Source organism: Mus pahari, chromosome X, assembly GCF_900095145.1.
Source record: "Mus pahari chromosome X, PAHARI_EIJ_v1.1, whole genome shotgun sequence".
NCBI classification, from domain to species: Eukaryota; Metazoa; Chordata; class Mammalia; order Rodentia; family Muridae; genus Mus; species Mus pahari.
In genome coordinates, this window is record NC_034613.1 from 94,184,852 (window position 1) to 94,211,136 (window position 26,285).

Genomic DNA, 26,285 nt, shown 5'->3' on the forward strand with positions numbered 1-26,285 from the left:
GTATAGAAATATTAACATGTAATTAAATTCAAAGAACTTGCAGATTAAAGCATTATGGTCTCTAAATTAAAGGATAGTGGGGGTCAGATAAAACACAAGTTTATTGAACTCTACCATTCTATGGGTAAAATGCATAAAGGAATATAAATTTCTAATTGGGTAATGAAGGATACCCATTTTATATTATTATGGCCTATTCTCATAAAATGTTGCTACATTCTAATAAGCAGTTGTCAGTGTTCTAGTTTAATAACATATTGTAAACATGACATTTAACTGTCATCTTTGATAACAAGAAACTGAAGTCATTAAAATCGACTTATATTTTATTTAATTGGTTTCTAAAACAATGTCATTTTTAGAGAAAAATCAAATGTCACTGTTAAAAATTCAAATACCAGAGGCAAAAAACAACCCAAGACAGAAATAAACAACTTATGTATCACGAACCTTCTTTTTAGTCTGTTTAGGTTTCTTCTGCCTATCTTCTAATGACTTCAAATTTTCATCTTCAGAACTGCTGTATATTTTCTGTGTTGCTTGTCTTGTTTGTCTTTTGGGAGGCTGCAAATTTATCCCAGCATCTGCTATCCAGTCAGAATATTCACTTGATGAATCACTATAAATAAGTCAAAATCATAAATACCTTAGTATACTATAGTTTTACCTCATAATGGAAATAGGATCATTTTTAATCGACAAACAATGACAAGGATTGAAAAAGAGAACATAATACAGAATTTGGATCACAATTTGATTCTCATGAAATGCTTCTTGAAAAAAACTTAATACTCAATTTTCTTGAACAGAATTTTAAATCTCTGTTCAAAGGACAAAACTTATTTAAAATAAATATGAATCTTATTGCTGAAATGATAAAAGAGACATAGCTTTAATATTGAAATAAAAGGCAGGCGTGGTAATGCATGCCTCTACTTGCAGGGGCAGGCAGGATCTCTGCGAGCATGAAGCCAGCCTGGTGTACATAGTGAGTTCCAGGACAGCCAGGGCTACACAGTAAGATCCTGTCTCAAAACACAGTCTAAAATAATTATATAAAGTAGCAAGGAAGCAGAATCATAAATTTAAACAGCTGATTTTATAGACAGAGGAAACAAAAACTACAGTGCTAGCCACAGAGTATACTGGGAGTCATGAAAAAGCATATGCTATGTAGGCTTCAATTACAGAAGCTTTCTGTGATACTATTTTATCTATGGTTTTGTCAAATTCCTACAAAATCTTAATTTCATGTTAAATGTTGAATAATTTGGGACCAATCAAATCCACGAAAAGTACCTGGAAGAACTTTCGCTTTGCCACTCAACCACAGGGTCTTCTACGGAAGCATCACTTGTGCCTACAGTTTCATCTTCCTATAGTAAAGAGACAGCAATTCAAATATATACTAAGTATTAGTATAATACAGAAACAAAAACTACTTGATATATAACACTTTATTACTTCCTCAAACATTCTAGTTAAAATGTACAAAATTATGTTTATACACATCTATCAAATTTACAAACAAGCCTAATGGCTATTTTACAAGATCTAGTATTATACTGCTTATTTATATAAATAATTTTATTACTTTAGAAAAATTGTTTAAACCTCAAAATACTTATAACCTTCTTAAAAGCTAAGAAAAATGCTTTACAAAAATTGCATGAGTATTCTTTTAAGGTCAAGATATTATTGATGAAGGAAAAGGGAACTATTATGTTAAGAACCATGAAGAGCAAAATGAAGAATGTACACTATAATAACATCAATGTGAATAAAACTCTTACTATGCACCTAACAGAGTTGTTAAAAGAACAACAGGACTGGGGAAAGAGGAAGAAAAGAAAAAGAACTGCTATACTTTGGTCATCGTCACAATGAACATAGGTCTGAGATAATTCAACACTCAATGATCTACAGAATAGGTAGTAATAAAAGAAAATGGATATGTAAGCCAATTGCAGAGTGAATCAATTCTGGGACCGTTTACCTTATTTTTATTACTTACATTACATTTCAGTACAGTTCTTGGAAGATTTCCTTTAACTATCGTATCATTGTCACATGCATATGTCATTGGCATATGCTATACAATTGTCAAGATCGTATCTTAGGTAGAAATCAGGAAAGGCAATCAAAAGGGTTAAGTATGATAACCAAATCTGCCTTAAGTGCCTTATTAATGAGTAAACCTCTTTAAAATTTCCTGTTCAAGATTTTCAAACGTAAACTAAAATGGATGGCACAAAATAAAAACCGACAAAAAAAAGTTCCACTGAATAAATAATAGTAGCTCTAACCTCTGAAGAGCTGTCTGAATCTTCTTGTGCAGCTGAAGTTTGAGATGATGCCTGTGAATTATGCTCTATGTTCGACCTTGTTAGGTAAGTATGCTGTCGCTTGCGTTGTGTCCTTCGTAAAGACCTTCCACAGCTGGGCTGATAATCATTCTGTAAAAGACAAGGAAAATGTATTTTAAAAGAATAAAGAACATAAAACTGAGTATATATATATATATATATATATATATATATATATATATATATAAAACATCTATTATGCAGGCGACAGGGTAAAGGTTGGAGATAAATTACCAAAAGCATATAATATATAATTCACCTTTTACTAATGCTGATTATTTTATTATTTTGCAACCTTTGTGGTTTGATCCCAGCACCCAAGAGGCAGAGACAAAGACAGCTGACTCTATGTGAGTTCAAGGCTAGCCTGTTCTGTATAGCAAGTTCCAGGCTCTCCGGGGTTACATCATGAGATGATCAATAAAAGACACTTAGTTTTAACAAGTAAAATTTAATATAATATCTAAGTTTGTACATTATCTAATATCTATACATAGAAAATATTATTGTTGATAATACCACATAGCATAATTTAGCCTTAATATGTCATTAGGAGCAAGTAAACTTAAGTATTCTAAACTAGTCTTGAAGGGCCAAGTTCTTTTCCTTATTTGTAAATATTACCATTGTCCAGATTGGCCTCAACTCTCATTATCTTTCTACCCCAGCCCCCAAAATGTTGGAATTAAAGATGTGCACCATCATATCTAGTTTCTTTTCGCCTTCGACATATATGAAAATGTCTAAATACCTAAATGCTTATATACCTAGCCTAAAGCAGATAAATTAAACCAGATACATAGCACTCCCAGATAAACCTGATAATTGGCAAATCATAAACCAGAAAGGAAACTTCTCATACTAGACATTAAATAAGCTTAAAAAATTATAAAAGTTTAAAACAGGTTTCAAAATCATGTGAAAATATTTTAAGATATTTATGATAATTACCACTAATTTTGTTCATTAATATTAAAAAAAGTTAAAATCTAGAATACATTGTTTAGCTTTTATTTAAACAGTAAAAATCATTGCAGGTTCTCCATTTAACCACATTCTACAGAGGTGTTGTGATTGGGAAGAAAAAGTTTATCTGGTGATTGAAAAGTATTAATAGGCTTATATGACCTAATGCAGTGCAGGCCTCCTACCCATTGCTTAGCAGGATCCACTGGGAAATGAATCCAGTACTTCGCGATAAATAGATTAGATTTTGCTTACATTATTAGATAGGTTAGGCATGGGTCTGCAATAGAGGTCAGCAAAGTTTATCAGCGAAGGACCAGAATGTAAGCATGTCTGGCTTTCTAGGTCAGATAACTACTCAACTCTGTCTTTATACATAACATAAAAACAACTAAAGGCAAGCAACTTCATTTAGTATTTAAATAATATTTAAATATTAAATAATATTTAATTAACTGAAACAAATAGGATTTCATCTATGAGCTTGTCCTCCTCTTATTTAATGGATCCACCATTTGTTTTACATTGGCATGAACAATCAATACAGTTACAGATGCATTCAACCATATAAAAATGGTATTTCAAAACACATACCATAAAAGACAATCTTTTATATTTTATTTAATCTTGTTTCTATAAGTAACCCTATAATTAGGTTCCATAAGTAGACACCAACTTAAACAGCCTCTTGATGCATAACTGCTACTTTTCAAATAACTTGTATTTGCAAACATTAGATTCCAACTTACTCTTTGGATAGGATAAGATGGCTTTTTCTTCTTTTCAACAGTATAAAGACTAACTTCTAGGTCACCTTTTGCATTTCGACATTCTTCTTGTACCCTAATAAAATATTGGATGTCAAAATAGTAAAAAGAGTCCAGCAGTTTAAACATCAAATCTCAAAACTTAACTTCAAAATAAAAAAGAAAAAGTTGACCATTTTCATCATTTTTGCTATATATGTCAGCGGCAGTACATCTGCGACTACCCCTGGCTCCACTCGCACTGGGTTTTCCCCACTCCCAAGACTGCTAAACAGTTCCTGTTCATTTTTCTATTCCTCTAGGCTCTGAGAACCTCTTGTCTCTGTTATGTCTATACATTTGCCTGCTCTAAATACTTTGTTAGATGGGGTTATGCAATATTTGCTCTTTTGTGGATATCTTCTTTCACCTGGCAAGTTAGTTTCAATCTTTGTTTATGGTGCAAGTTTCCAGAATGTTTCTATCATACTTGTTTACTGATTGATATTTGATTTATTTCCCACCACTTGCTCACTTTGAGTAACCCTACAATGAAAATTAGTGTGTGAATATCTAAGACCCTGCTTTCTAGTCTATTTTCAATTAAGGATTTCTTTCAACTGTATTCCAGCAGGTTATCAATCATAAAATTAGCTACCTTTTTTTTTTTTCTGGATTACTACTCACAAGAGAAAGCCGAGGGAGAAATAAATGGAAATTAAATATATACACTGCTACTTTTGGGGTATTTGTTAAAAATACTTGGTTAGGAGGTATGGTATATATATATATATATATATATATATATATATATATATATATATATATATATATNTATATATATATATATATATATATATATATATATATATATATATATATATATATATCAATGTATATCCTATTTCTAGTTGTAATTAATTATTTAGTTGTTAAGTAGTTTTACAAGTTAGAATAGTGATTCTAGATTTGAAATGGATACCAATGAAGTCTTTTCTTCAGTGAAGGCTATTTCAATGAGATTTTTGAGCACATCTACATTGCATACACATACTGCTCCAATAGTTAGCTGGTGACCTTATTCTAAAAGAGTCATTGTTGAATACAGAGTCAATATGCTACTAGTTTACATATACTCTATTATGAGTTCTTTTTCAGTCTTATATCTCTTACCCTAGCTTAAACAATGACCCCACACACTTACAATACTGCATCACATTTCCAGTATTTCAAAGGCATTTATCACAAAGATGAGCTCATTTAAAATGATGTTGTTTCAGAATGAACTAATTAGTATTAGTTAATATGCAAAGACTAATACACAATACAAGTTGATTAGAATATCTCAATTACTGGGCTAATTTAAATGAAATCACTTGTGAATAGAGAGCTCTGAATTTTCTTATGACAGCTACCATGCCAACTCACCTACTAACGCCACTATTTAGTTCATTCACCACCACTCTTCGGCTCCAGGCCATGAGGTCTCTTTCAGTGGCCATCTGGCTCCGGGGAGCATTGTTGTGCATCTGCCGAACACCTTCAATTTGGCCACTACGCCGAAGGCCAATATTTGGGGAAGAAGGTATGTCCATATTTGGACTACTCAGAGCTAAAGCAAAAGCACAGAAAATACAATGTTCTGAGCAAAGATACCAGTATTGTAGATTATAGCTCTAAACAAAATAAAAGTTTTAAATACAGGATTTTGGGGCTAGTACTGCAACACAGTGTTAGATTACTGGCCTGGGATGTGCAAAGCCCTAGATCTAATCCCTAGCACCCTGAATAAGAGAGGATAGGGGGGAATGGGGGAAGAGAGGTCTGCTGGAGATAGGAAAGTAACTGTTACACCTGATCTACATTTGTCTGTGCCATCTTCATGTTTTTTACAGTTATAAATAAAACAAGTGCTCCATACATGTCGAAACGTTGTATAATTCTATTAATTCTTTCAAAGCACTATGTATCAACACCGGCTAAACACACAATACAAAACTGGGTCTAAAGATGATCTGAAAGATTCACTATATGTATTAGTAGCAGTTCAAGATGCATCTTTTTAAAATTCCAATTCTATCATTGTTGAATTTATTTGACTGTTGCAGGGCTAGTCAAGTACGGGGGAATTACACAGCTGCCATCCTAATTCCTGGGAACCGGAGGTAGATTTTGAGTTATAGGCTAGTGGAGGCTACTGGTGTGATACTTTCTAAAAGCAATGTTTTAGAGTACAATTTACAAAACTTTCAAAACAAACAAAAACTCTAAACGTACAAGTGGGGCCTGGGGAGCTAGATAGCTCAGTCAGGAAAGGGCTCACTATGCAGGCAGGACTTGAGTTTGGATCCCTAGCACACACTTCTAGTGTCATGTTCCTATAATCCCAGCAACTGAGTAGCAGAGAGGGACCAAGGAGATAGCTGGCCAGCTGGTTTCACTGAATTGGTGAGAAAGAGGTTCAGTGAGAAACGGTCACAAAAAGTAAGGAGAGCAACTGAAGACATTTTTCATTTATCTGTGGCTTCCCTATGCACATGAATACTCACATCCCTGTGCGTGTGTACACCAAACAAAACAAAACTAAACAAATAAGCAAACAAAAAAAAACAGTCTCACACTGTAACCCTGTGACCCTGAACCTACTGTTATCCTGAGGCATTAGCTTCACCCAGGACAGAATTTAAAGCCTGAGCTACCACATCCAGCTAACAAAACACTTTCAATATCAAAATTCACTTTCAAGATGTGTAAGCAATATAAGAATGCAGTGACAGAACTTTTTATTACTCTAGTAAGCTTCTTGTTAATATTTATATTTGCAAATAAAACACAAATAAAAACTGCAATTTTCATCTACAAAAATAAACACTTGAAAATAATCCAAACAAATGAACATCACAAACAGAAGTCAGTGGGGTTCCAGTGGCTAATGGCATTTCCATTCTACAGCAACTTAATGTTAGAGGTACAGCTATATGTTGATTTCACTAATGAAGGTCTAAATTATCTAGGAAACTCTGCTATCCTAGATTGTCACTAAGGAAAACTAAGAGAGCCAAATGAAGAATGGTTTTATTATAATTTGGTGAAATAAGTAAAATATTCTGTTTTGCCTCAAGTTTAAATAATTCACTCACATAACCCTACATATGATTTTATCAAAATTACATTAATTATGTAAATATAAAAAGAAACAACCAGGCACGGGGTATAACATGACTCCAGGTCCTTGGGCAGGGTAAACAAGATAACTGCAACTTTATGGTCACCATGGTCAACTCAGCAAGGCCTAATCGCAAATAAAAAATACGGGGCTCAGGATGTAGTTCATTTGTAGAGACTTTGCTACATAAGACATAAAGTTCAAACCCTAGCACTAAGGAAAAGAATTCTTATGATTGCTTTTTAAAGTAAAAAACTCTTTCTTGACAAATTGGAATTAAAACAATTCAATATTAATTAAAACACATTAATTTTAGGTGCATAGGCACATTTACAGTAAATGAAAGATGTACAATACATAATAATATTTATATTGTGGGTAGTAAGATGCTTGTTCGCAAGCTTGGTGACCTGAGTTCTTCCCCATAGACCCACACATTCATACATACACACACACTTACATGTAAAGTAGAACGGGAAATTTTTTTAAAAGATAATTATTACTAAATAAAGTAATCATATAGTAACTTCTACTAGTTTTGGATCAAACTGCTGTGTAAGTCTCTTCAAGAGTCTATCTGTATGGCCAAAGAGGAGGCCAGGCTTTTGTGTACTGGCCTATTCTCATTCCTTCAAGAGAGATAGACCATATGCTGCATTCCTTTCAACAAGGAAGGGCCAATTACGGGAACAGTACTTTTTTTAACTTTTTACTTTTTTATTTTTTTATTTTTTGGTTTTTCCAGACAGGGTTTCTCTGTACAGTCCTGGCTGTCCTGGAATTTGCTCTGTTGACCAGGTTGGCCTTGAACTCAGAAATACGCCTGTCTGCCTCCTAAGTGCTGGAATTAAAGGCGTGAGCCACCACTTCCGGGCTGGGAAAAGTATCTTCTAAGCCTAAGGTGGTTTATGTTTAAAAACACTTCATAGTTGCATATGTAGCAGAGGATGGCCTAGTCAGCCATCAATGGGAGGAGAGGCCCTTGGTCTTGCCCCAGTACAGGGGAATGCCAGGGCCAGGAAGCAGGAGTGGGTGTGTTGGGGAGCAGGGCAGGGGGAGGGTATAGGGGGCTCTGGAGATAGAAGTTGAAATGTAAATGAAGAACAAAACCACTCCATAGATTGGGTTCCCCAACAAAAGGGTTAGACTTCTTCCAAGACTTCATTTCTAGAAATAAACGTAAAGATTTTAAATACATTGACACAGGGGGAATACTGTGTTTAAATATACTACCTATATTGTTTAGTCATAAATAATTACAATGTGGTCATGGTACGTTAGAATAGCTGATATTGTAAGTATAAATTAATAAAAATGTTTCCATGATATAAGAAAAATAACTGAAATATGCTTTTATACTTTCCACAAATATACAACTACTTACCACCATTAACAGAATATGATCTATTAATTGGAAAATGTGGAACATCTCCTTCATTAATTAATCTGAGATCTTGTTCTCTCTGTAACTCCCTGATTATTCCATCAAGAATGCTTTCTTCTTGGTCATTGGTTTGCTGCCCAATTACCTGTTCTACCACCTCACCATCACCTTAAGGAGACAGAGACAAAGTAAGATAAATTGATTACAGTTTAGTATACCTTAATATGGTCAAATGAAGAAAAGTAAGCTTAACTATACATTGTGAGAGAAGTAATTAGAAATGACTTAACATGAAAATAAAGTGTTAAAAAAAGAAGAAAAAAAAGAAAAGAAAAAAAAGAAAATAAAGTGTTAAACAATATTTAATGGGAATTTAAAAGTATATAATAATTATTCAGCATTTTTATTTGATTTAATCAACTGTACTACATGAGACATTATCGAGGCATTTTAAGGAATAACTATAATGTTAAAAGTTAAATAAGGCATTTTAAAACAAATTTTCTATGTGTTACATTCTAAGGCCAAAATAGGAAATTAGAGATTTGAGTATTGGGTCTTATTCTACAATCCAGTCTGGCCTAGCACTAATTATACAGTCTGTCCTTCATGGCCTGGAGCTCATAGGAACCCTACCTCAGCCTTCCAAGTGCTGGGATGATAGGTGTGAGCCAACACGTCTGACGTGAGTAAAGAATAAACAAGCTTAGTCACAGTCACCTAAAATGTATCATCTTTGTTAAATGCATCATGTTCTGGTTTTCATCTTATCTTGTAATTAGATCACACACTGTTTGGTAGAGTAAGAAATGAAGTATGCTAAATTAAGGTTTTATTTAGATAGTTTCAGTTTGATATTCATTTATTATTCACATTTTTTCTTTGGCTAATAAATATTAAATCATCAGAGGAACCAATGATACTTACTTCATTTCTCTATAAATGTTTGCTCCCATTTATTCTATGGAGGTCAGTTCAAGACTTAATTCCCTAGCAAAGAAAGACAGTCCGAAGCCTGGTGTGATGGCACATGCCTGTAATCCCAATACTAAGAAGGCTAAGTAAGACAGGAGAAAAGCAAATTCCCAGCTACCCCAGGGTGCACAGTGAGATCCTGTCTTAAAAAAAAAATTACTAAGGGAAGGAAATTCTATTTGCAAGTCTGTAACTTTTTTTTCTATAATTAAATGAAAATAGTGAAGTACCAAACCAATACAAAGGTATTCCATGGAAGAGGAAGTAGAAAAGACAGTATAAACAATTGAAACGTCTATTTAAAGACACCAGGCTTCTTGGGTTCATTAAATGGAGGCTTTCAAAATGAACTATCAATGCTATAATCAATATAATTTAACCAATTATAAAAAGCCTAATATAGCAGAGTTAGTAAGTTTAATCATTACCAGAAGTCACCATGCAGAAAAAGGTCATACATATGGTAATGGTTTCCTACTGCGGTAGGTCAACAAATTACTACTTGGGAATGTTACTGTTTGTCCTAAACCTCTTACTTGTGTAAAGCAGAGCTAAACAATGAAAAAACTACCCTGAGAAGCTGAAATATGCATATAAAAATTAATAAGAAATAGTATATAATGCACATTATAACTTATTCGGGAACTCAGTAAGGAGCATTCATCTGCAAAGCTTTCAGTTTGCTTTAAGAAGCAGCATACCATTAGCCACATATCCTAACTGTGGAATAAGCTGTTCATCTTTACAGTTTTCCCGTCCTGGTACCAGCCGTTGAAATTTTGTAGGATGAGGATTTCCATCGACATCCACCAAGAATGGGGGAGGCATGAGGTGAGGAGCTTGTTGAGTTTGTTCATCTAATACATAGTTATTGGCATCTCTGATGAGGGGCCGATAATCGGTATGGAAGAACATCTGATCTGGAATCTTTGTGACAAGATATTTTGTTAGTGTTTAATAGAACAGAGATAGAATGCACAGTCTGTGCCCTTATTTTCATTCCTATAGCATATATATTTCCTGAATCAGATAATTCTTATATTATTTATATTATATAGTTCTGTATTGCTATACTTTCCCTCTAGGTAGAAACAAAAGACCTAATTTTCTTGTCTACAAAATTCTATGGCTTACATTTATTTTTTTTTTGAGATTTATTTTTTTATTTTTTTATCTATCCCTACCCTGGACAAGAAATAAGGCATCTATCAGAACTTGTATATTTTTATTTGACTTAAAAGAAACACACAAACCTATACAAAGAGTTCTTATTTTTCTTATTTTTATTCTAGATTAAATGAAGCATAATATGCATGGTAAGAGAGATAAATATCAACCAAATGAACTATACTAAAAGCTAATACAAGTATTGGGATGACCTCAATGATGGTGAGGTCTCGTCCCACTATAACATTCCACAATCTACCCCAGCCCCATAGCTAATAAAATACAAAGAACCAGTTGGGTGTGGTACAACAAGCCTATAATCCTAGCACTTGTGAGACAGGCAGAGGGTGGCAGTAAGGTTAATGCCAGCTATTTAGCAGAAAAACTAAAAGATGTGGATAGAGGCCTATAACATGTGACCTAACAAAATTAAACTAAAACAAGCTAAACAATTTAAACAGATTTATAGCAAGCAACGAGATGGAAAGAATAACAATCAGGAAAGAAAATCTCCCAACTAAAAAAACAAACTTCTGAATTCTACAAGACCATTAAAGGATTAACAACAATGCTTCTAAGGGAATTACACAAAACAGAAAAAGAATGCTACCGGGCTAGAGAGATGGCTCAGTGGTTAAGAGTACTGACTGCTCTTCCAGAGGTCCTGATTTCAATTCCCAGCAACCACATGGTGGCTCACAACCATCTGTAATGAGATCTGGTGCCTTCTTCTGGTCTATCTGAAGACAGCTACAGTGTACTCATATACATAAAATACTAAATAAAATCTTTAAAAAAAAAAAAAAAGAATGCTACCAAAATCTCTTTATAAAGCCATCATTATCCTGATACAAAAACCTGATAAAGACAGGACAAAAATAAAATTTTCGACTAATATTCCCAATGAATACAGAAGCAAAAAAGATATACCTGCAAACCAAATTCAAGTCCACATCAAAAACACTCAACATGATCAAATTGGCTTCAAATCCAAAGAGATGATTCAACAGGCATAATAAATCAATTAAGTCTAATACATCACATAAATAAGACTCGAGGATAGAAATCATATCTCCTTTGATGCAAAAAGACTTTTGACAAATTCTAGCATTACAAAAGCCCAGAAGAAACTGAGAATAGAAACAGCACATCTTGCAGAGTAGCAAAGTATCACAGCAGTTAAGGAGTGCACACTGGTCTCTTTCAGAGGACACAAGTCCATTTCCCAGAACGCAGACAGATCACATTTGCTGGCAACTTCAGCTCTAGGGAGCTCTAAAACCCTCTTCTGCTCTCCATGTGCATGCACACACACACACACACACACACACACACTCACACACATGCACACACAAATATTCACATAAAAATAAAATCTTTCATTAAAAAGAAGTATGGGGTGGAGAGGTGCTTCAGCAAGTAAAAGCAGTGACTGCTCTTCCAGAGGACTGGGGTTCAGTTCCTGGTACCCACATGGTGGCTCACAACCATTTGTATTTTCAGTTCCAGGTGATCTGACAACTTTTTCTGGTCTCCACTGGCACCAGACATGCATGTGATGTACAGACATACATGTAGACAAAATACCCATACACATAAAATTTATGAGTAAAAATTCAAAACACATATCAACATAATAAAGGTTAAATATGAAAAATCTATAGCCAGCAACAAACTAAACAGATAGATTTCCAAGTACTGTCATAACAAGCAGGCCTATTTCCTTCACTTTTATTCAATCCCATGCCTGAAGTCTTAGAAGACTAAGACAAGAGACAGATATGAATGTGATACAAAACAGGAAGTAAAAAAATGAATTATTTTCAGATAATATGACTGTATACATATGAGAATCTAAAGCCTTTAAGTGGATCTGGGAGAAATGGCTCAGCAGTTGAGATGCATCCACTGCTTTGGCAGAGGACCTGGGGTAAATCCCTAGCTATCACAATAGGCTCACAATCATGTGTAAATCGAGTTCTAGGGGACCCTCTTCTGACTTCCAAGGGTACCAGGCATGCATATGGTACAAAGAAAATACCCATAAACATAAAATAAATAAATTTAATTTTTGAAAACAATGATTTCTGCAGAAAAACTCTAGAGCTGATAAATATTTTCAGCAAGGTGGCAGGATATAAAATTAATATAAAACAGACAGCCTCTGTTTATATGAATGACAAAGACACTGTATAAGAAATCAAGAAAATGGTCCAACCCACAACAGCCTCAGGAAAAATACACCTTGTGATAAAGGTTACCAATGAATTGGAAAATTTGTACACTGAAAACTTTAAAGCACTGAAGAAAAAGATCGTGTTTTCTCTAATATAAGGGCCCTAGTTTTCATAGATACAAAAACTGATCTATATATATGACGTGAATGAAGAAGTGAAACTATCTGGGAAACTAACTAGGGGAGGGAAGGGGGAAGGGAAGAGAAGGGCATATGCCCAGTATATAGCATATGCTTGTACGAAAATCTCCGTACACAACACAGTACCATGTTTCATGAATGCATACAATGAAAAAAAGTTATTTATGAATGGTACAATCCCAAATTATCTTCAAAAAATTATATATACTAACCTTTTCATAGTATTTACTGCATCCAAAGCCAAATAGCAACAAATGCCCATGAGAATCTGTGCAGGCAAAATGGTTTCCATCTGGTGAAAATTTACAATCAAATACTGCACCATGACCTTGGCCTTCGATCTGAAATTCAGGGGAGTCGTTTAAGTCACTGTAAGCCTTTCACAAATATCAAGTAAGCATTAGCATCTCCTGGCTATTCCCTTGGATTCTGTCATGGATCAACGTTTCAATGTACTCTCTGGGTTCTGTAGCCAGAACCCTAAGCAGTAAACAATGAAATATACATCTGGAGAATAACATTGTGGTGGATGCAATAAACAACTGCACCTAACATAAATACTTATGAAATAATAAATGATGCATCAGAAGGGTTAAGAGGATCTATATGCAATCAAATTGACAAAGGTGCTATTCAGTAAAGTGAAGGTATTTATGTTTATATCTTAAGCTATAACACAAATAAGCCTTTAAATAACTACCTTAAAATTAAACAATACAAATAAACTACTAACAAAGGACTTAGTATTATTAATGATTTGGATCTATTTAAAATCAGTAGGAGTGAGCTTAAAACCCCATCTATAGTTTAACATTGTTTAGTCTTAACAATTCTTAAGGACCCTACACTTGCATGATATGAGTATGCTCATCATGAAAGAATGGCATTTTACTGAGAGAAATGACAGCCACTCAGTGTTTTACATGATTTGTATGTGATTTATAGCATGAGTGTCTATACCAATACACAATACATTGTGGAAAAAACAAAAAGAAACCACCACAATATATGGCAGTGCACTCATGTAACCTGAGCACTTAAGGAGTAGTACAGGTGCTGCAGAGATGGCTCGGTGGTTAAGAGCACTGACTGGTCTTCCAGAGGTCGAGTTTAATTCCCAGGAACCACATGGTGACTCAGAACCATCTGTAATGAGATCTAATGCCCTCTTCTGCTGTGTCTGAAGACAGCTACAGTGAACTCACATAGATAAAATAAATAAACCTTAAAAAAATAAGAGGTAGTGCAGAAGGATCAGGAGTTAAAAGTCAGGATGTATACTTAGGCTACATGAGACACCATTTCCTCCTTCTCCTCTTTCTCCTCCTCCTCCAACAACAACAACAGAACGTGTGTGTGTGTGTGTGTGTGTGTGTGTGTGTGTGTGTGTGTGTATATACACAAATGTATATTTTCTAGTAAGTTTGGCTATGAAACTCATATAGATGAAGTATATTATATAGCAGAGACAGATACCTGTATTACAGTCATTTTAGTAATTATAAATTAAAATTATGTTAATGTCAGTTTACACTTTAAATCCAATTTGGTTGGAAGAGTTTAGAAGTAGACATCAGAATTTGAAAAATGCTAACAACCATGATGAATAGCCATGCTGAAAGGTCTAACTCTAAGCCCATGGGCCATTTTCTGAATTATTTCACTGACTTTAAACACAAGATGAAAAGCTGTGCCTTTGTCCTAGGCTACTGGATTATCAAAAAAACCAAAGAAAGATTTAATATGAAAATATGAACTTAATACACACAGTTTTCTTACCATATTAAAGTAATTTCGTATTTTGGTCCCCCGGTCAAGGTCCCAAATAAAAATGTTCCCATCATGACCTGCTGAAAGTATGATCCTTTGATCAAATGGATGTGCTTCTAGAACAAATACTTCATCATCATGCCCCTGTGATGAAAAATCAATATTAGAAATGAAGACACAACTCCAGATGTCTGACTTATTTGTCCGAATGTTCTTGAGCACTAGAAGTCTGGTAGAGATGAATTAAGGCATATTAACTAAATAGAATTCACTTGTGGGCGCTTTATAAATAATTACTCTAGAGGTTCTTAAATGGACAACTGCTGATTTTATAAACCTGATGTCATAGATAAAAGACATAGAAAGATGATTAATGCTCACTAACCACTGAAATAGAATTCTGAGATCTAAGACTTCACTAATTTCTTAAAAGCCACAGAAAATACAACAGGCAGGGTATGACGGCATATGCACTTCTGTCAGTCAAGGCTACACTAATTTTTTTAAAGCCACAGAAAACACAACAAACAGGGTATGACAGCATATGTACTTCTGGCAGTCAAGGCATGAATGCAGGACAATCAGAGGCCATCTTTGACTATATAGTTAGTTTGAACCCAGTTAGGAATACACAAAATAGGGTCTCAAAGTAGAGTAGAAGTTGGAGAACAGAGAAAGGAAAACAAACCTTTCACTATAACATTTATCTACTCTTACTATCATGGTAAAAGATCTGATCGGTTTCCATCCAACATTATCATTTGTATCTGTAGACTCAGAATTCAAGAGGCTGAGGTAGGAATAGCATAAGTCCAAAAGTATATAGTAAAAGCTTACCTCAAAATATTACCTTAAGACTACCCCCAAAATATACAGTGCTAAGATGAATAGGTAAAATTCTATTACAAAAAATACCATCAATGAAGAGAGCCAAAATTCTTCCCTATGACTACAAAAAAAAAAATGTTCTTTCTATGCTGTAACTATGACCTTTGTTCAAGAATCATCTGAACAGCCACTATTTCTTTCTTTTTCTTTCTTTTTTTGTTTTTCTTTTTTTTTGTTGTTTTTGTTTTTGTTTTTGTTTTTGTTTGTTTTTCGAGACAGGGTTTCTCCGTGCAGTNCTGGCTGTTCTGGAACTCACTTTGTAGACCAGGCTGGCCTCGAATTCTGAAATCTACTCAGCCACTATTTCTTAATTTCCTAAAGGTATACTCAATAAAGCATAAATTGATATTGATAATGCAAGTGCTAATAGCATATCTATTTCAGAGTACATTAGTGCAAAGTCTCTCCCACATCAGATCTGATCACTGTTTGAACTGACCAACAACCCCACCCAAATGCATTTTGCTATTAATCCTAGAGATGTAGCATCTGTCTACTATAAGAAACATATGTAAAATAGAAAAGCACTATCATTTCAACTACTTCTTCCTGTTCCCTCTATTTCTTACATAAATTGATCAATAAAGATAGAAAATGTAGGATATATGTGCAAAAAGGAATAAAAATGTCCTAACCCTCAGTAAAGACAAACTACTGTATCCTTGAAGAAATACTAACATTAAGATATGCATAAATACTAGGTTTAGAAATAACCTTTAAAAATTATTCATGATTTCAGTGGTATATCACTTATTAGTCTTATCAGATAAATGTAACAAAAGACCCCAAAAGTAATCTCCAAAGGCTAATATGTTATAGAAAGGAAAGCAAAACTTAAATGTCTTTCTCCTTGAAGAATTAATTTTTCACTCTTTTTTGAGAGTCTCACTACTGCCTAGGTCTCAAACTCCTAGGTCCAAGTAATCTTCATACCTCACCATAAGCAACAGACATATGATACACCACTGCACTAGGATTAAATAGTTTCTTTTCTTATTAAAAATGTAGAATACTTACAGATAAAGTATGAAGAAGCTGCCCTGTGACAGAATTCCAAACTTTCAAAAGGAAATTGTTCACTGCAGTAATAACAGTGGTATCATACCGATCCCAAGCCACCATAGTCACCTTCAGTTTAGTGACTTTGTCTTCAGTAGAAGTCAAATTATTCCTGAAGCAATAATTTGAAACAGTCATATCTTATCTTAACAAAGGGAAACACAAAACATCAAATATGACCAAATTTTTAGGAAGATGTAAATGATTTTGTGCTGGAAAGCTTTTTGTCCACTGGACATAACCTAGAGTCATGTAGGAAAAAGGAATCACAAATGAGAAAATGCCTCCATTAGCTTAGCCTTTAGTTAATACTGTAGGGCATTTTCTTGTCTAACTATTGATGTGGGAGGGCCCAGCCTACTATGAACAGTACCACCTCTAGGCAGGTGGTCCTGGGTAAGAAAGTGGCTTGAGCAAACATTAGAGAATAAGCCTAAGTAAACAGTGTTCCCAATGGCTTCTACTTCAGTTCCTGCCTCCAGGCTCTTGCCTTGAGTACTTTAGTGATGGATTATAACCTAGGAGCTATAAGATGAAAGATGTGCTTTCCTCTTCAAGTTGCTTTTGGCTATGATGCTTAATCACAGCAAGAAAAACCAAACTAATACATTAGTTACTTGGAAGTACACAAAAAATGGAGATTATAAATAACTCTGTATCTTAAAAATTAAAATTCACAGAATGATCATGTTGGCTGCCAGAAAATACAAAACACTTACAGTGATCATGTTATCCCCATAAGTATTACTTTTTAAAAAACTAATAGTTGTTGTAAATAAGTATCAGAATATTTATTGACATAAATGAGTATGACATTAATTATATCTGTCTATGACTATAAAGTCAATTTATTTAATAAGGAGTCAACTTAAAGCCCAAACACGGAGAAATTGAATTATTTCAAAGACATTGATATATCATCTCAGTAAGCTGCTGAAAACAGATAGCAATTAAGTACGTATATCTATATAAATGCAAACAATATGAAATATGAAGGAGTACTTCATAATTAGAGTAGAAGGTAAATTTATTATAGTACTTAAGAATAACTCTTAAAATAGAAGTAGAGATAAATGTAAAAAAATGACATATGAAAACTAAGCCAGAAAATAACTCCATGGGAGACAATAAAACTCAGACATTAAAGAATCTCAATGACCAGAATCACAGACAAATCAGCAATGTTCTAGGCAATCAACAGCAAAGCAACAGTTGCTATGCGACCGAAGGGGCAAATTTCATGCATAGTAATTCATTCCAGACTAGTTACTAACCTAAAAAGTATATTCTTTATTAAATATGGTACAATGTAAAAGATGATATGCCATGGGAAGCCCCTTGAAATATCTAGCATCCATGCTTACCCACTCATCTTAGTAGCCATATCTAGTACTATGCTCTTCCACTCTTGTTGTTGATATTGCCATATTCTTGCTGTTCCGTCTCTACTTCCACTAACAAACCTTAAGCTGGAAGGTAAAATAACCTTGTTATTTTGTTCCCAAAATTCATTACATTTTCTTGATTATGAAATAAATAGCCTTCTCCTCAAGACACTACTGGGATATGTAACACAGTACACTAATCTTAAAAAACAGGTTGGCAGTTCCTAAAATGCTAAACTAAGTTACCTTTTGACCCAGCAATCGTATTCTCCAGGTACATATCCACCAAAAGAAATGAAAACATTAATAGTTATAAAATGTGTATGTGAAGATGCATGGAACACTCAATAATCCCCAAAGCAGAGACAAATGAAATATTGGCCAATGGGTAAATAAAACATGACATTCATACAACGGAACTTTTCAATAATGAAAAATGATATGCTTTGTAATATGGGGGAATGCTGACTTTTGCAAGTAAGTCTTATGACAGTTGCCCAGTGTTGGAGAAAGAGTGATGATAGGTTTAAGGACTCATAACTAAAGGGAACAAGCATTCTATAAGGTGAAAGAACAGGTTGTTCTAAGAATAACTACACTGAAGGTTGAACAACCCTATAAATACACCAACATTTTTATTATGAGCTACCCTCAATAACTCACAAGATTGATATTGTATTTTTTCTAATCTTTCAGAAATGTATTTAAACCAGGTATGCTTGCAAGTTTATGATTTCAGTAATCAAGAAGATGAACCAAGAAGATCATAAGTTCAAGTCCAGCATTAACTATATACTAAGAGATTGGATGAAAAAAACTAAAACCCATTGAAACATATATAATGGCCCATTTTCCACTTAGAATACAGAATTCCTCCATATATAATGCTGTCCACAATTGTATTTTATAGATCTATATCTACATAAGTGCAAATTTACATCAATTTCAGTAAGTATTCAACTACATAGATATATCAAAATGTACTTAATGAAATGCATAATGATCAATAATTACATTATTTTTATCTTTCAGCTTTAAACCCAATGCTATAAAGATCATCTCTGTCTTTCTGCATTCTTATACACTGTACTGATTTAGAGCAGGTACATTTTTAAAAGGTTTTGATTTGTATTGCCAAATTGTTCCCTATATTTTGTAAAAAATGAATCTTATGAAAAGTTTTAAGAAAGGGCCCATTAATAATAATGTGTTGAGGCTTTCCAACACACACACACACACACACACGCGCGCGTGCGCGTGCACACACACACACACACACACACACACACACACCACAAATAAATTTAAAAGTCATTTAAGAATGGGAATATGGTTAACTTATTCTATTTTATTTTTATGATTTGTCATTCTTAATACAGATAAACTGGATTATATTTATATTTCACAAAGTTGGTCAAAAGTTCATTTGTAATTACACACTGTTCAAAAATACCTTGAAATAAAACAGGTTTTTTTTTATTTTACCCACAGAATTGGTATATAAGCATATAGATACAAACATATGCGAATTTTATGTATTTTGTACCAAATTTTAGACCAACAATGACTGTAACCTTTGGGCATCAGATATTTTAGAGTGTTCACAGTTATCTGTATATAAGGTCTGATTTTACAGAGAGAGGGAATGAATCTTATTGGTGGTAGAGACTGGTGATTTCTATGTTCACAGGATGTCAAAATAATTATGAAATCTGGATATCTCAGGACAAGCTTCAAGTAGGACATGAACCTGAAAACCCACATGAGACTTAGATAAGATAGAATCAAGAGACAGAGAAAGGGAGGCATAGACAGAAAAGAAATAGAGAAAAGGAAATGGGAGCTAAGACATACAGGAGGGAAAAGAAAATAAGGTAGAAGGCTGGGAATGACATTGCTAGACAAGAATAATGTGAGGGAAATTATAAGCAAAGTAGTGGATGAGATAATGTAAAAATATGGAAGCGAAATCCATAAAGCAACTAGAAAAAATGCACAGATTGATACAAGAAAAGAATGAAGTTGTCTTTCAAGTTGTATGGAATCTGGAAATGCAGTTTGAGATTTAAAATTCTTTCCAAAGCAACAGAAGAAAAATGATACGAAAATTTCTGAGCCGGGGTGGTGGTGCACACCTTTAATCCCAGCACTTGGGAGGCAAAGGCAGGCGAATTTCTGAGTTCGAGGACAGCCTGGTCTACAGAGTGAGTTCCAGGACAGCCAGGGCTACACAGAGAAACCGTGTCTCAAAAAACCAAAAAGCAAACAAAAAAAGAAATAAGAAAAAATAAGAAAAAAAGAAAGAAAAGAAAATTTCTGAATAGCATAAAATGTAAGCTTGTCAGAGCCATACTAATCAAATAATATAATTCCTGATTAAAGTCAGGTGGTTAAAGAAAACAGAAAAGGCAAAGTATACAACAACAAAGGAACTCACAGAGCAGAAGAGCAGACAGACTATGGTCACTACTGAGTTACTATGGTTACTACTGAGATAGAGATAGCAAGGAAGATAGACAAGGACTCTGAACCTTAGAGTCTAAACAAAATAGCTTGTTTCTGTCTCATACATTTTCTGTAAGGAGAGAAAGAACTCTGAGCTACTTTGCCTAATGTTATCTCCCAGTGATGACACACATCATCAGTACAGCCAGCTCCAGGTGCCAAGGACTGTACCAAACAGTCTCCCCCTCCACGAATGCATCTTTTTTTATCTTTAAACGTAGCCAAGCAATTCAAGTAACCAAGATCATCTTAAAACAAAACAATCAAAAAACGTTTGGCAGCTAGTGAAATTAGGGTCTAATGAGAGCTATCCAGAACTACAGGAGGTGGGTCTGGGTACGAACCCATTCCTAGGTCTGACTTTAGTAAGTGGAAATTGAACTAAAGGAGCTTAACTGTGGTAAAGGTGATTTTAAACAGATGCTTAGCCTAGAAAAGGATTTCTAAGTAGGTTTCTTGAAATGTCAATGTCTGAATTAGTTTGGAGGGAATAATAAAAAAGTCAAATATTTCTTTATACAAATATGTACTCCATAATTACCTGTCTCCATTGTTACAGAACTGAACAGCAACAACTTTGTCCTAAAACATAGAACAACAGACTTTTGATTAAATGAACTTATGTAAAAAAATTTAATATAATTTTCATTTTTAAAACTCATTTTGCTTAAAAAGATAAATCACTGAAGCCTCAACCAATGTACAAAATTAAGTTTGTGGTATTCTCAAACAAACTAAACATAAACAAATCTGCTTATAAATCATATCAAGGGATGTATAGTTCGGAAAAGATACTACCCTATTACATCCTCCCCGAGATAATACACAAATAGACGGAACTATCTTAAAACACCCGAGTTCATTGAAAGTTCCCAAATGTTTCTAAAACTTTAGAGAACTATTTACTTCTGTTTTCCACATGTTCTGTTTCAATATTATAAAGGATTCATCTAATATTCTGTATGTTCTACAATTTTTATGCCATGATTTATGTTTTTGTATACAAAGATGACAACATTAAAACCAAAGCCAAAATTTATAGTCCTTCTTGCTTACCTAGATAAGGAAGCTAAAATATACTGCACTCATTTTCACAACACCCACTTATCGAACTACACTTGAACTTAACTTTTAATAAAAACAAACAGCAAAACCTTCATTATTCATTTATTCAGATACTTCTGACTTAAATAGTTTTGCAGTTTCAATATGGTATTTACTGATAAATTCTGAGTTCTCACTGACATGAGCAATAACTAACTTTAGATGTCCTGAAGAAATAATATAACCTTAACAATTAACACAAGGGGTAGACCATTCATTTGAACAGGGGATTTTTACTTGATAATACTTTTGTGCGTACCTGAGACCTTGCAAATAAGACTGCAAATGCTATGTCCTTCATAATTTCCCCCTTAATTCTCTCCTACTCGTATATTCTCTCTTCTCTCAGTGCTCTAAGAACTAGATTGTGCTTGCATACACTGTGCAAAGGGATTGCCTTGTCATGCGTAGCTCAAATGGATTAAATTTGTGGTCTCAGAATGAGATCTCTGAGTATTTCTAAGTGTTTCTCTTGCACAATTTAAATAAGCTTCCAATATTTAGTATGTAGACGATGAAGCATCAAGATGGGAGCAAGCTGAATTTGATATGTCTAAAGCTGGACAGTTCTCAAAGGAAAAATGCAAATGGTAATAAATATTTGAAAAGGTATTCCACATTCCTAACCATCAGGGGAATGCAAATTGAAATGACATACATTAAGATTCTATCTCACCTCAGAATAGTCAGAATGGCTATGACAGAGAAAACAAACAAAATATGACGGCCAGAATAAGAAGAAGGCATCCCCCACTCTACACTGCTGATGGGAACATAGAGTGTTAGAGGCACTATGAAAACCAGTATAGAGGTTTCTTGAAAGTTCAAAAAACAGTCCTACCATAGGATCCATGTATATGACTCGTGGAGTCACACAAATGATTCTAAATCAACTTAACAGAGATCTTGCATATTCATGTTTACTGCTGTAGTGCTCACAATAACTGATAAGTGGAACAATTGTACATGTCCATTAGCAGATGAATGGTTAAACAAAATGTGGTACATGAATACAACAGATTATATTTTGTCAATGCATAAAGCAGAATGAAATCATATTTGCAGCAAATTGGATGGAACTGGAGATCACTGTATTTTTCTAAATAAGCCAAACATAGAATGTCAAATATATTTTCTCTCATGCATGAAATATATATATGCTTGTATATATATATATATATATATATATATATATATATATATATATATATGTTTATGTATGTATATGTATGATATGAAAGTAGAAAGATTATGAGAGAGGAGAGGAGGATTTAAATGTATGCAAGGAATAAGACAAGGTAATGGAATATATGTAAAACTAAATCAAAGTAGAGAAAGGGGATAAGCAGAAAAAGGAAAGGAGGTGGAGAAACGGGCTTTTAATAAGAACAAAGTATAAGATCTATATATGAAAATGACATATTAAATCACTAATTTGTATGCTAAATAAAACACTAATAATAAAATAAGTGAAGACTGCTATTGCTAAGGAAGATTAGATTCTATTGAACCTTTGATGAAACTGTGAAAAACATACAAAGATCAAAAATCTCAATTCATGAAAGCATTTTCCCTTGAATATTCTTAAACTGCCTTTTCAGTACACAAAACCTTTTATGTATAGTCTATTAGGGTTCATCTCATGTACTACAACCATAATAATTCCAGAATTTCACATTTGCCTTTATTACTAAAGAATTATCTTGAATTAAATGTTTTAATGTTTGTTTATATTAAAGAATGGTTCAGCCCAGAAAAGACAAAGGAGATTTTAAAAAAAGGGAATAAATACAAGTGTCTTAATTTGCTCTTACCGTATGTGATTCTAATTCAGCAATTTTCTCAGGTACCTCAGAACCCAAATAGTATATCCTAATAACATGATCAGTGCTCCCTGTTGTAATGAACATACCACCTGGAAGATTAAAACAAAATAAACCTATAGTACCAAGGCACTTCTTTAGTTGTATTTAGTTTTTTATTTTATATTAATAACAAGCCTTTGAAAACTAAAGTTGTCTTTCTTACAAATAATAATGTCATATTAATATTTCAAAGAAAAAAAGAAATAAAATTCATGACAAACAATAGGGTTGTGTCAATTAACAAAACTATAATTCCAGCTGATGGGGAGGTTAAGGCAGAAAACTTTATATTTAAAGTTGTCCAGGGCTTCAAAGTGACTTCAAAGTCAGCCTGGGCAATTGCAGTCTTGCATCAAAATAAGAAAGTAAAGGCCAATGAGACAGCTCAGTGTATAAAGGTGCTTGTTGACAAGCCCTGAGATCTGAGTTCAATCCTTGAAACCCACATGGTGGAGGGAGAAAACTGACTCCAGAACATTGTACTCTGACCTAGCCAAATGTGCCATGGCACACATAGGCACATGTATACATATATCATAAATGTATGTCAAAAATGAAAACCCTCTCGGTTTAGAAAGTTAAAAATTAAGAAACAGTGAACATGAAGTTAGAAGACTGTGGAGATAGTTCAGTGATTGAATGTTTGCCAAGCAGTTCAAGGGTCTAGGTCCAATTCTCAGTGTCATGAGAGACAAAGATAAGTAACTAAGACAAATATACCCTTTACCTAACAAAATATACCTATTCTATATTAGACATTGGATTATTGATTAAAAACTATATAAATCAAAGTTTGTAAGAACATTATACTTTATATGTCAAAACTCTAAGATTACTGATACATATAATAATCTTACAACATATTATATATGAAGCCATAATTCTGTATATTTTCTGTAAAATTATGCTAGGAATTTTGTATTAAATTGGGGAGGGTTGAGTACTATAGATTTTAGTTAATGGGTATTAGGCTTGGGAACTGTTTATTCTTTACCAAATAAAACTAGCATTATATAAAATGTATTGAATTAAATTAATTAAATTAAAATTTAATTGAATTAAAAAAGTATTACTAGGTGCTAATTAGTCAAACAGGTTCGTGTAGCATAACACATGGTTTACATCTTTGGTAGGCTTAACTTTAATCACACACACAGTTTTTTCATAAAAAATACCAAAAAACCTTAAATTGGTCTTTTATGGATGGATCATTTTAAGTACTAAAAGCATCCAATTTTGCTACATACCAGAACTGAAAGATGAACAAGATATCTGAACTCCAGGTCTGGATCTCTCGGTAAATTTTACTGGGCGGTCTCTAAAGAATAAAGAAAATGTTCTTTATGCTATCAGGCTCAACTCATGGGCAAACATCTTAGCACACGGATGAATATTGATCTATTTAGCAACAATATTAGATTTTAAAAGCTAAAGAAAAGAAGCCAATAAGGGCTATCATCTGATTTCTAGTCAAAAGTTTTTAAACCTTATAAATATAATTTGACATCAAAATTTTGTCAATAGTTTTGCAAATATATTGTCATGTATTCACTGATATTATTATGAAAAGTTCAGGTCTGGAGAGATGGCTCAGTGGTTAAGAGCACTAACTGTTCTTCCAGAGGTCCCGAGTTCAATCCCCAGCAACCACATGGTGACTCACAACCATCTGTAATGGGATCTGATGCCCTCTTCTAGTGTGTCTGAAGAAAGGTACAAATAATATAACAAATAAATTAAATAAGAGTTTCAAAATGTTCGAATACATCTTATCCTATTCTTCCCTATAGTCTAAACACTGATTTTATAATATTTATCCTAAAATCACTAAACATTAATATAAGTATAAGTATGCACACCTACATACTTCAATACTTGAACTACTATAACACCAAGGTAATGAAGATATATAAATTTGATTTGTCACCAAATTCCTAAAACTTAAACTTACCTAAACTTCATTGTTTTTACATGCCATTGCCAGAAACAAATTGTTCCATCAGCACCAGTAGAAGTGAGGTATCTAGTTGTGCCTTTAGTTGATGGACAAAACTTAAAAAGAAGTTAAATAAGATATGAAGTTTTCCCGTTCAAACTATTTTTTTGTACAAATACAGCATATAAATCATTTAAGACTATAAGTATCAGTTCAGTGAGATGGGTTAGTGTGTAATGTGGTTGGCAAAATGTCCAAGGTCCTGAGTTTAGCTCACTGAATCCAGACAATAGACTGAGAAAAACACCTACCGTAAGTTCCCCTGGCCTTCACACATGTGTTGTGTATAGCACGTGAATGCCTAGAGCCCACATACATGTACAAATACCACATATACACAAAGAAAATAATTTCAGGGTCAGGGTTTTGTTGCTTAATTCCATAGATAAATGAATATTTGACAAAAAAATTAAATACCAACGCCTCCAGAAAGTAATAATTGAGGGGCTGGAGAGACGAAAGCTTGGCAGTTAAGAATACTTGGAGCTAGAGAAAGTACCCAAGGAGCTGAAGGGGGCTGCAACCCTGTAGGTGCAACAACAGTATGAACTAACCAGTACCCCTGA

The 26,285-nt window shown here is 33.8% G+C and overlaps 1 protein-coding gene across 1 annotated transcript in view; it reads right to left on the reverse strand.

Annotated features, from left to right (window-relative positions):
* The window catches only part of Brwd3 (bromodomain and WD repeat domain containing 3), an 85,662-nt gene that overhangs the window by 25,586 nt on the left and 33,791 nt on the right, over nucleotides 1–26,285 (reverse strand). The window contains exons 9-23 of the mRNA XM_021187306.2: nucleotides 25,675–25,775; nucleotides 24,971–25,041; nucleotides 23,673–23,773; nucleotides 21,296–21,336; nucleotides 18,229–18,333; nucleotides 16,823–16,976; nucleotides 14,927–15,061; nucleotides 13,360–13,488; nucleotides 10,305–10,530; nucleotides 8,629–8,796; nucleotides 5,507–5,690; nucleotides 4,082–4,175; nucleotides 2,307–2,456; nucleotides 1,300–1,376; nucleotides 451–619 (exon numbers count right to left, since the gene is read on the reverse strand). Coding sequence (XP_021042965.1) covers nucleotides 451–619; nucleotides 1,300–1,376; nucleotides 2,307–2,456; nucleotides 4,082–4,175; nucleotides 5,507–5,690; nucleotides 8,629–8,796; nucleotides 10,305–10,530; nucleotides 13,360–13,488; nucleotides 14,927–15,061; nucleotides 16,823–16,976; nucleotides 18,229–18,333; nucleotides 21,296–21,336; nucleotides 23,673–23,773; nucleotides 24,971–25,041; nucleotides 25,675–25,775 — 1,905 coding nt within the window. The remainder of the gene's footprint in view (nucleotides 1–450; nucleotides 620–1,299; nucleotides 1,377–2,306; nucleotides 2,457–4,081; nucleotides 4,176–5,506; nucleotides 5,691–8,628; nucleotides 8,797–10,304; nucleotides 10,531–13,359; nucleotides 13,489–14,926; nucleotides 15,062–16,822; nucleotides 16,977–18,228; nucleotides 18,334–21,295; nucleotides 21,337–23,672; nucleotides 23,774–24,970; nucleotides 25,042–25,674; nucleotides 25,776–26,285) is intronic.